The sequence below is a fragment of the Salvelinus sp. IW2-2015 genome, linkage group LG17 (genome assembly GCF_002910315.2).
Source record: "Salvelinus sp. IW2-2015 linkage group LG17, ASM291031v2, whole genome shotgun sequence".
Taxonomy (NCBI): domain Eukaryota; kingdom Metazoa; phylum Chordata; class Actinopteri; order Salmoniformes; family Salmonidae; genus Salvelinus; species Salvelinus sp. IW2-2015.
In genome coordinates, this window is record NC_036857.1 from 1,316,856 (window position 1) to 1,327,933 (window position 11,078).

General features: G+C 49.0%; 1 protein-coding gene across 2 annotated transcripts in view; it reads right to left on the minus strand.

Moving 5' to 3' along the window:
- The window catches only part of LOC111976440 (RBBP8 N-terminal-like protein), a 17,330-nt gene extending 6,260 nt beyond the window's left edge, over positions 1–11,070 (minus strand). Inside the window, exons 1-4 of one of the 2 annotated variants that reach the window (XM_024005270.2) lie at positions 10,920–11,070; positions 1,804–1,952; positions 1,354–1,396; positions 55–150 (exon numbers count right to left, since the gene is read on the minus strand). In XM_024005270.2, coding sequence (XP_023861038.1) covers positions 55–137 — 83 coding nt within the window. In that variant the 5' untranslated portion in view covers positions 138–150; positions 1,354–1,396; positions 1,804–1,952; positions 10,920–11,070. Of the gene's footprint in view, positions 1–54; positions 154–1,353; positions 1,397–1,803; positions 1,953–10,919 lie in introns of both variants that reach the window. The other variant, XM_024005271.2, reaches the window with a different exon arrangement.
- Positions 11,071–11,078: the final 8 nt, after the last annotated feature.

Consider the following 11,078-nt stretch of genomic DNA (forward strand, 5'->3'; position numbering starts at 1 on the left):
ACACACACACACACACACACACACACACACACACACACACACCCACCCACCCACCTGTTTTCCAGCTGTTTGATGTTGTCTGTGAGTAACCTCTGCTGTTCTCTCAGCTGTTGGTTCCTGTTGAACAGCTCCTCCATTCTCTTTGTATCACTACTTAGACCAACACACCAACAAGTGCTGTATCAATACGTCTCCCACACATCAACATATCACCCTTTGGTGAATCAAATCAAAGTTTATTGGTCGCACACACAGATTTTGCAGATGTTATCACAGGTGTAACGGTCGTTTCTAGCTTCAACGGTGCAGCAAGACGTAGCAATACACCACAATATACACATAATCCCCCCCCAAAAAAGTAAAAAGAGAAAGGAATTAAGAAATAACAGAACGAGCTGTTATAACATTATTAAAGTAACTAGTGTTCACTGACTATGTACATAGTGCAGCAGTCTCTAAGGTGCAGAGTACTGGGTGATAGACAGCTAGTAACAGTGACTAAGGTTCAGGGCAGGGTACTTGGAGGAGGCCGGCTAGTGGTGACTATTTTACAGTCTGATGGTCTGGAGATAGAAGCTATTTATTAGCTTTCGGTCCCAGCTTTGATGCACCTGTACCCGCCTTCTAGATGGTAGCAAGGGGAACAGGCCATGACTCGGGTGGCTGAGGTCCTTATTAATGATGTGATGTGGCCTTCCTGTAGATGTTCTGGAGGGCAGGCAGTGTGCCCCTGGTGATGCGTTGGGCTGCCTGCCCTCTGGAGAGCCCTGCGGTGGCTCCCGACAGAATGTTCTCCATGGTGTATCTGTAGAAGTTTGTAAGGGTCTTAGGGCCAAGCCAAATTTATTCAGTCTCCTGAGATTGAAGAGGCGATGTTGCGCCTTCTTCACCACACTGTTGGTCTGGAAGGACCATTTTAGGTCCTCAGTGATGTGCACGCCGAGAAACTTAAAGTTTTTAACCCTCTCCACTGCGATGATGTGGATGGGGGCGAGCTCTCTCTGCCGTCTCCTGTAGTCCACGATCAGCTCCTTTGTTTTGTTGACATTGAGGGAGAGGTTATTTTCCTGCCACCACTCTGCCAGGGCCCTCACCACCTCCCTGTAGGCTGTCTTGTCATTGTTGGTAATCAGGCCTACCACTGTTTTGTCATCAGCAAACTTGATGATTGAGTTAGAGATGTGCGTGGCCACGCAGTCATGTGTGAACAAGGAGTAGAGGGCCCCCGTGTTGAGGATCAGTGTGACAGGGGTGTTGTTGCCGACCTTCACCACCAGGTATCACTACATCTTCCACATATCAATATATCACCCTTAAGTAATGTGCTTTGAAATGGACTCAGCATTTACTTACCAGCCCTTTTTATTGGTTAGCTCCTGCAATTTCTCTTGCCATTCTACAGAGAGAGAGGGAGGGAGAGAGGCGAGGGAGAGAGGGAGAGAGAAAGACGAGAGAGGGAGAGAGAGAGGGGAGAGAGAGGGGGAGAGAGAGAGGGAGAGAGAGAGAAGCGAGGATGGAGAGAAGAGGGAGAGAGAGGGAGAGCACGAGAGAGAGAGAAGAAGGGAAAAGAGAGAGAGAGGGAAAGAGAGAGAGAGAGGATGGAGAGCGAGAGATGGAGAGAGAGATGGAGAGAGAGAGAGAGGAAGAGAGGAGAGAGAGAAGAGAGAGAGAGAGATAGTAGATGGATTGATAGATAGTTAGATCATGTTAGAATATTAATTCTATAGTATTGTCTTGTGTGGTACCACGCTCATATCTCAGATCATCAGCAACACTGACACGGCAGAAGGATTGATCACTCACTTTGGACCTCTCGGTCATGGGATTCCCTCAGTTTGTGGAGAGATTGTTAACCATCCAGAGCCATGGAAACACTGCTGTCAGAGCCGACTCTTTAAACAGGACCCCTCTCTCTCTCTCTCAGCCGTCATCCACTACAGAAATGTCCTCAACTGTGGGGAAGAAAAAACCATCCACAAGCAACAGTTCAGGCAGAACCTTAAGTGCCCTTAAGTCCGACAAGACTAGGAGGGCGAAACTTATGACAAACTTGGAAAGTGATAACTGACAAAGTTTTTGAAGGCGTCGAACTCGCGCCAACAGGGCTGGCTCAATTTGCGCGTCGTACGATGTGTGTGTCGGTGGGGGGGTGCTGTGTGTGTGCTGTGGTGTTGTGTGTGTGTGTGTGTGGGTGTATCACTGGCAGTCCTGTTTAGTAGAGCTTCGCCTTATGCTGTACCTCGTTCTTGAGCATGGGTCGTACCCGTTATAATATCATAGTGAGAGGAATATTGTTGGTGAAACTCTCCTCTAAACTTGCGTGTGAAGATGACGTACCGGCGTGAGTGGGCCATGTCATTCGTCGATACTCTTTACAATACCAGTCCATTAGAAAACAAAACATGTTCTAGAGAGCGCAGGTGACATGGCGTAGGACTTATAGACATGATTCTACGAGGGCAGTAGTGAGGTGCAAGGGCTACAGCTAAGCGGTGTAGTAGACACATGTCTAAGGAGAGCCAGTATCACGCGGGGTTAGAACATATAGACAGTCGTGAGAAGGAGCCAGTACAGTCGGCTAGGACTACTTAACGGATGTACTGTTAGAGAGCAGGGGTACAGTGGCGTTAGACGCCGTGGACTCATACATGTTCTAGGGGAGGAAAGCAGTACCTCATAGACCGATATAACATGTCTAGAGGAGGCACGTACAGCTAGAAACGGAGTCATAACATGTTGAGAGGAAGCGGGGAGTAGCAGTCTAGAACTGATAACATGTGGCTGAGGATGGAGGACAGCGCCAGTATTCGAAGGCTGACTGTAGTAGCGGTAGTCAACATCGGTTTAGAGGAGCAGTACAGTTGGACGTTGATAACATCTGATCTAGTCAAGCGAAAGAGCAGTGCACGTTGGTGACGTATTAACAGATGTTCTCAGAGAAGAGGACGCAGTACAGTGAGACATGGTCACTAATTCATGTCTGAGAGAGACCGAGCGTACAGACGGCTGGGCATAGTAGTACTCATAACATTGTTTCATGGTAGCACGGAGCGCTCCAGTCTACAGTAGTACGGCTGGTATAAACAATCCGTACTACTGAGAGCCGGGTTACACACATGACACCTATAAAATGCTATAGAGGAGCAGTACAGTAGAGTTACCATGCTGAGGGCGTAAGCTATAACATGTCTAGAGGAGCAGTGCCATTAGGACATACAGTCTAGAGGTACGACAGTAGACTATCATGTCTAGAGGAGCAGTCACAGTAAACAAGTCTGAGGGGGTAGACAGGTGAGATATAGACCATGACTTAAGAAGTGCGCTACAGTACAGTAGACTATAACATGTCTAGAGGAGCAGCGTACAGTGTAGACTAAACATGTTCTAGTGGAGCAGCTACAGGTGAGACAGTAGACTATAACGTCTATAGGAGCCAGGTGCCAGTACATAGACTATAACATGTCTAGAGGAGCAGTACAGTAGACTATAACATGTCTAGAGGAGCAGTACAGTAGACTATAACATGCTAGAGGAGCAGTCCTTACCGATGTACCGACAGCGTTGAGTAACGATGGGTTCTAGGTGCAGCAGAATGTACAGGGGCGTGAGAACCTGTGTAGTAAAATTAAGCATGTCATACGAGCGAGAGCAGTAACAGTGTAGCACTATATAACAATCAATCTGCACTTAGGGAGGGGGGTAGCAGAATTTTACAGTGTAGTGAGAACAGGAGTAGTGAACGAAAGATGGAGGCCCTAGTAGGGGGAAGCTGAGGCTTCTACGATAGACATGCCTTAGTAACATGTTCTAGTGGGGAGCAAGGTCGTAAGCATGGGCGTGAGACCTCGCTATAGACAGGGTCTTAGAGAGCCGATCTACAGCCTAGGACTGTATAATCAGATGGTTCTTAAGAGGAGAGGTGCCGGGACGCGGTTACCGAGTATGAACGCAGGGTATAACATGTGCTTAAGCGGCGAAAGTACACAACTAGGCCTGTATAACATCGTCTAGTGGGAGCCGAGCTACAGTAAACGATATTCAACGATAGTCGCCAGGGCGGCAGCAACGGTTACAGTAGGACCCATAACACGGGAGTCCTACTGAGAGCGAGCTACAGCTAGGAGCTATAAGCGACTGTACTATGAGGAGCAGTACGCGCAGATAGGAGGGACGTATAACATGATCTACGGAGGCAGCAGGGTACAGCTAGACATAGTAACCATCGGCTTAGAGGAGAGCGTACAGGCTTAGACGACGTATGGACATGTCTTAGCAGGCAGCGGATGCACAGGTAAGCATTTAAGCCCATGCTCGTAGAGATGAGAGCCGCAGCAGTACAGTAGACTCGTAGGTAACATGTAACTAGGCTGCCAGGCAGGCAGCTTACCCAGGGCTAGCACCTAATACATGGCTCACGAGGAGACCGGAGCTACATGATCTCAAGAGCCATCGATGCAAGAACAGTGTCCTAGATGGGTAAGCAGTCAGCAAGCATAAGACCTATAACAATGTCTAGCCCACGGCGCCAGCGCAGCTATTTGTCCGAGGACCTAGTAACTGTCGATGTTAGGAGCAGGTTGATCAGCGTTCCGAGGACAGAGAAGTAGTAAATCAATGTCTAGAGGCGGAGCAGTACGAAGGTGTAGACCGTGATACACATGTCCTAGACGAAGCAGTGGTACGAGGAGGTAAGACTATGAACCATGTCTAGACGGAGCCAGTAACCTTAACGCTCTCACACATGGTCGGGTAGCAGGCAGCAGGTACAGGAGACGGGTAGGCCTCGGTGATAACGGAGTGTCTAAGCGGGTGGAGAGGAAGACAGCTTCACAGTAGGGACTTCACAAGGCATGTCTAGATGGAGGAGGAGCTGGCTAGCAGGGCTAAGACCGCCTCATGACATGATCTACAGCGAGCCGAGGCAGATACAAGTAGATCCCACGCATAATCACCTGTCCTCAGTCGGATCAGCTAACAGTAGACGTGCGGTTATACACACAGTGTTCCTAGAGGAGCAGTACAGTAGACCATAGTGATGACCAATGTCTAGTGGGCAGTACAGTGACGTGATAACATTGTCTAATGGTTGCGAGGCCGGAGCTAACAGGCGGTAGACGATATTAACATGGCCTAATCGGGAGGCAAGCCGAGGTACCAGGTAAGACCGGGGTTATCGAACACATGCCGTCTAGAGGTAGCCAGTACCCTGTCACGACTACTAGACAGAGTGGTGCGTAGAGAGCAGCTGACAGTAGGACTGTATAACCATAAGTACCGTAGAGGGGGGCGCAGGGGTGGGCGGTACAGAGTAGACGTATAAACAAGGGTGTCTATGTGCGAGCAGTTACAGTAGACATACACACATGTTTCTAGGGTAATGAATCGTAGTACGGGGGCTTGGAGAACCTGAGGGAACATGTGCTGAGTGTGGAGGGTGGGAGAGCAAGTACATGCGTAGGCACTATAACATGTGCGTACTGGGAGACGATGGTTGACAGGTGCACTAGTAATCATGTCTACTGAGATGCCGAGATGATCAGTAAGAGCCGTATAACCATGTCTGAAGAGGAAGCAGTAACTAGTCAGAGATAGAGACAGTGGTCTAGAGGAGCAGGCGTTACGAGTAGACTAGGGGCCTAGTAGCATGGTCTAGGTACGGGCAGCCAGTTACCAGGTAGACTCATATAGATAATACTATGTCTTTAGAACAGGTCAGCGGAGTATCAGTTGGGATAGACAATAACGTATGTCTAGAGGACGTAGGTGGTCTACGCGAGTGGGTAGAGCGTATAAGCTGTTCTAGAGGGAGCCAGTACCCAGTAGACGCGGCTAATGAACATGGGTTGGCTGTCAGCACGGCAGTAGCAGTACAGGGAGTGCGGACGATAGATCACATGTCCTAGGGAGGAGCAGATTACAGGCTAGGACGTGGAATAGTCAGCGAATATTGTCTGAGGAGGAGCAGTAGCAGTTAGACGGGATATAAGACATGTCTAGGGAGGGAGTGCAGTGATACATGCAGCGGTCGTAGGACTGCTAGCTACATGGTCGTTACCGCCGGAGCCAGTTACAGTAGACTGGGGGGGGATGAGACACTGCTCTAGAAGGGAGCGAGTTTACGAGCGGGTAGGATCTTAGTAGACGAGTGTCCCTAGAGCACAGCAGGTGACCGTGCAGGACCGTAATACACATGTCTAAGAGGGGCAGTAGTCAGTAGTAGCTATTAACATGTCTAAGGTTAGGAGAGCAGAGTAGTCGATGTTATAGACCTTACTCAACATGTCTAGATGGCAGCAGTTCCAGTAGACTAAACCATGTCTAGGAGGAGCATGAATACAGATAGACTATAGAGAGGATGTCTAGAGGGAGGCAGGGCGTTACCGTCAGGACAGTATAACTATGTTCTTAGGAGGAACGGGCTAGTGACAGAGTTAGACCCCTATAAACAATGTCGTTAGAGGGGAGCCAGTTGTTACCAGAATTCGACACTATTACCGATGTCTAGAGGAAGGCGAGTAGCTGCATTAGCAGCCGGATATAACGTTGGTCTAGACACGAGCGAGTAGCGAGGGGCCTAAGGGACGTTAGTACATTGTCTAGAGGGAGCAGCGACAGCGATAGGACGATAACATGATCGGCAGACGGCAGTGTAGGCCAGTACAGCGGCAGACGTACATACCACGGTCGTGTCGTCCAGAGGCAGCCGAGTACCCTGCTAGACGTACACCTGACGTAGAGGCGGAGCGAGTTTACGAGTAGGACCGGACTAAGCATGTCTATGTAGGGCAGTACTGTCCAGGGTTCGTCGGCTAGAGGATCCGAATGCCAGGCTTGACTAGTATCGCAAACCAGTACATGCACAGGGCTTGGGGTGCATGCTGTGTTGCTTTCGAGAACATTAACGCATGGTCGTGGGAGCGGGGGTGGTGCGGCGGGTGGGGAGGGGGAACCACTCTGAATACTAGCACACGGCGGGGGGAAGTGCGAGATCCCAATAAAAATCTCCAATGTTTGTGTTTGAACTTAGGCCTGTCGTTGCTCTGCTGGGTGTCTAATGGCCTAATGAACTGTGTGTTCTTCCTGCTGTGGGGAATCCCAATGATAAGGCTAGGAGGGTTGTGTGTCAACGTCATCGTCTAGGAACACCGTGGAAAGGCATTCATTTGCTTGATCTGAGCAGTTCCTCAGAGAGCAACCGCAGCATAGTTGGGAGTACAGTTGTCTTAACTGTTCCCAACACTGTGGTGCAGCCAACGCAAGAGAAGACCCTGGTCTGGGGTCCACGAGGCGGTCCTGCCTTTCCCTGCTCACAGAGTGTTGCTTAATAACAGGCTCTCGGGTTCAACTGTAACTACGTACACGATCATACATACACTTTAACATCGTTAGTACATATGAGATGTAACACACACTAGGCTTTTGACAGATTGATCGAGGTAAAAGGTCCGTTATCAGTCATCAATAATTTACCCTCTTTTAAAAAAAAGAATTTACAGATCAATAGACCTGAGATTACTCATATCCAAATCTAATTGTATCCTGTCCTAGTGGCCTAAATGTATGTGATCACCTATAGAAAAGAAATGGGGTATTAGTGTGTAGCTGTTGGTGTGCTGTGAGTATGCTTGGGCGTAGTAGCTGTTCTGTCGTAGCTGTCTAGCTGTATAGCTGAAGTGTGATTAGCTGCGTCTGTGGATAGGTGCTGCTAGGACTGTCATAGCTGGTAGTAGCTGTCTAGCTGCTGGCTGTTAGCTTAGCGTGTAGCTGTCTAGCTGTCTAGCTGGATAGAAGTCTGTGGTAGCATGTCGTAGCTGCTGTTAGGCTGTGTAGCTGTATAGGCTGGTATAGCTGATGAGCCTGGATAGTAGCTGTGTTAGCTGCATGTAGCCTGCTGCTCAGAACCTGCGTACGTCTGTGCTTCACGCGCTGTCTACCTGGAGGGGTGGATAGCCGCTTGGCTATGTCCTGGGGTATAGCTGCTGTCAAACTGTATAGCTTGTATAGCTGTCTAGTCCGTATAGCTGGTTCTCAGTCCTCGGGGTAGCCTGTCTAGGGCTTGTCTAGCCCTGTGTGTAGTTGGGGTATGTAGGCGTGTGGGGCTATTAGCGAGGATATAGCTGTGTGTCAGCATAGTGTAGCTGCGCAATGTGGCAAGCGTGGGTCGCGGCCTGTTGAGCCTGCGTGTAGCCTTGGTGCTGTAGCTGTATAGACTCGTGGTGTCAGTAGCTGTAGAGTCTGTGATAGGCTGGTTTAGCCTGGTGGTAGTGCTGTGTCCTAGCCTGCGTCGGTGAGCTTATCATTGCTGTCTAGCGTGTAATATTCTGGTAGCTGTGGGCTAGCTGCTGTTGAGGCTGTGGTGAGGGCTGGTTATAGGTGTGCGTGAGGCGTGTCTAGGCGTGTGCTGTCAGGCTGGGGTGATAGGTCTGCGTCGGTAGCCTGTATAGCCTGACTCGGTCTAGCTGGCTGGTAGCTTGTGTGTAAGCTATCTAGCCTTAGTATTGCTCCGAGCTGGGGCCGGTGATTAGCTCTGCTCTATGCCTGATCGGTCGGGATGCACGGCTGTGGTGCGTAGGCGTGGGACTTGTTAGCGCGTGAGTGAGTTAGCACTAGTGCTAGCTGTGTGTGTATGAGCTTGACTCTGTATATGTGTACTTGATAGCTGTTGCTACTGTTAAGCTGGGTAGTGGAGCATGTTGCTAGCGTGTATAGCGGCTGTAGCTGTTAGCTGTCTAGCTGTCTAGCTGTGTAGCTGATGTAGCTGGTGACTAGCTGTCGTAGCTGGGCTGCTGATTCTAGCTGTCGTAGGTGGCGCTGTGTGTGTCTGTTATTTTTCAGTCTGCTTAGCTGTCTAGCTGTTAGCTGGTGTAGCTGTACTGAGTAGCTGTGTTGCATGTAGCTGTGTAGCTGTGGTAGGGCTGTCTAGCTTTGTAGCTGTGTAGCTGTTAGCTGGCTAGTTATAGCTTGTAGCTTGTATAGCTGTAGGCTGTGCTACGGCTGGTGGTAGCTGTCCTGTAGCTGTGTAGTTGTAGCCTGTTCTAGCTGTGCTAGCTGTCCTGGCTAGTCTCAGCCTCGCTGTAGCTCCGAATGCGGCATGTGGTCCAGCTGCTCTTGAGGGGCTGTGTGCTGGGTCTAGCGCTTGGGGTATGAGCTGTCGTGTTAGGCTGTTGTAGTCCTGTGTAAAGCTGTGGGGCATGTAGGCCGTCTACTGTGTAGCTGTCACTGTTAGCTGTTGTAGCTGTTGTAAAAGCCTGGTGTGAGCCTGTGGTAGCTGATGTACCGCTGTCTAGACTGTCGTTGAGGGCTGTCGGTAGCTGTTCTAGCCTGTTGTTAGCTGTCGTAAGCTAGTATAAGCTGTTGTAGCTTGCCTGTAGCTGCGTTTAGCTGTGTTAGCTGTCGTAGCTTGCTGTAAGCTTGTGTAGCTGGGGGGTGTAGGCTGGGTCTAGCTATGTGGAGGCTCCGGCTCTCAGACCTGCTGTAGACAGTGGGTGCTACGGAACTGTCTCCAGCTCGAGGCGTTGTCAAGCTGGTGGTAGGCGCTGTCTAAGACTAGGTCGCCTTGTACGTCGTGGTAGAACTGTCAGCTGGTCCTAAAGGACGTGTGAGCCTGTCCTGCGATCAAGCTGATGTAGCTGATCGAATTAGCTGTCTAGAGTTTCTACAGACTGCCTGTTAGCTGTCGGTGTGAGCTTAAGTGCGTAGGTCGTGGTGTAAGCTGTTCGTGGTAGCTGTCCTAGCTGCCTCTAGCTGACTATAGCTCGTTAGTGGTAGCTTCTGTCAGTGCTCCATAGCTGTGTAGCTGTGCCATGCATAACTATGTTTGAACAAGAAAATAGGAGACGTAGAGCTCCACACACTGAGAAAAGGGAAGGCTGTCGTATGACAGGACACAGGGAGGTGGCTGAAGTATCTGTGACACACATTTAAAACCACAGTCTTATGCACACTGTGTGAATGAAGCCTGATCCATCACAGAATTGGAACGTTTTGCCGAAATGAGACAGAATGACAGACAGATACTCATGCATGCAACGACAGCACGTGACAAGGCTCCTATAGAAATAGACATATAGATTCAGTTATATGGTTCCTGACGTAAAAAAAAAGAAGGGAAATCCAGGAATCGAAAAACAACTGATTGGACATCCCGCCATTTTTTTTGGTAAACAGTTGGGGGATGGGGAGGAGAAGTTGAACTACTCCTATATTTATCGACAGAGCTATCGATGTTAAGGACTGCCCTGCGTTAGATCAACATGATAGTTTTACCAAGTTTTATCCACATAAAAAAAATGGATGTAGTAAATCCCAGATTGCCCCTTTAATCCTGCAATCCTTGTACAACACGGTGTTGGGAAATAGACATAGGAACCCAACAGTAGGTTATTGTCACAACATGTTAAATATCTGTGCTCTGAGAAAATGCACCGGCTACAGTTCCTAAACTGTTCCTTTCCTGTTCTGTCATCTACTCTGCCCCCAAAATCATCACACAAACTAATAGCTCACCGTTAATCCATTATCCCATCATCTGAACAAATTCAATGTGAACAAATGCACACTTCACTATACTGTTTTGTTATTTAAAAAACAACAACATGTGGTTCAATCAATGATCATACAAGACGCTGTTAGGAAGAAGATAACATTAACCATAAATATATATAACTGTAAATAATTCAATTGAATATCATCCTGTTCTTTGTTATACAGATTAATCCTAATTTCCATCCATTGTCTATGTATTCCCTGTTCTAATGAGGATTCGATGAGAAGGACGCATAAGGAGAGAATCCTTTCCTGTATGCTAATGAATAGACTCTCCTGCCCAGCATGCCTCCTGGCACCGGCCCACCCAGCAACCCTTCCCAACTTTACAGGGCCCCAGCTCCCCACCACACATTGTCAACAGGTACACTCACCTTTTCCAGGTCCCCACCGAGGACCAGTCACTCTGTCTGTCTGTCCTTCTGTCTGTCAATCACTTGCAGTCTGTCTCTTCTCCTCCTTAGCCCTAGAGAGCTGGTTGGTCAGTGCCAGAGATAGAGATGGATAGAGTAACAGAGAGAGAGAGAGAGAGA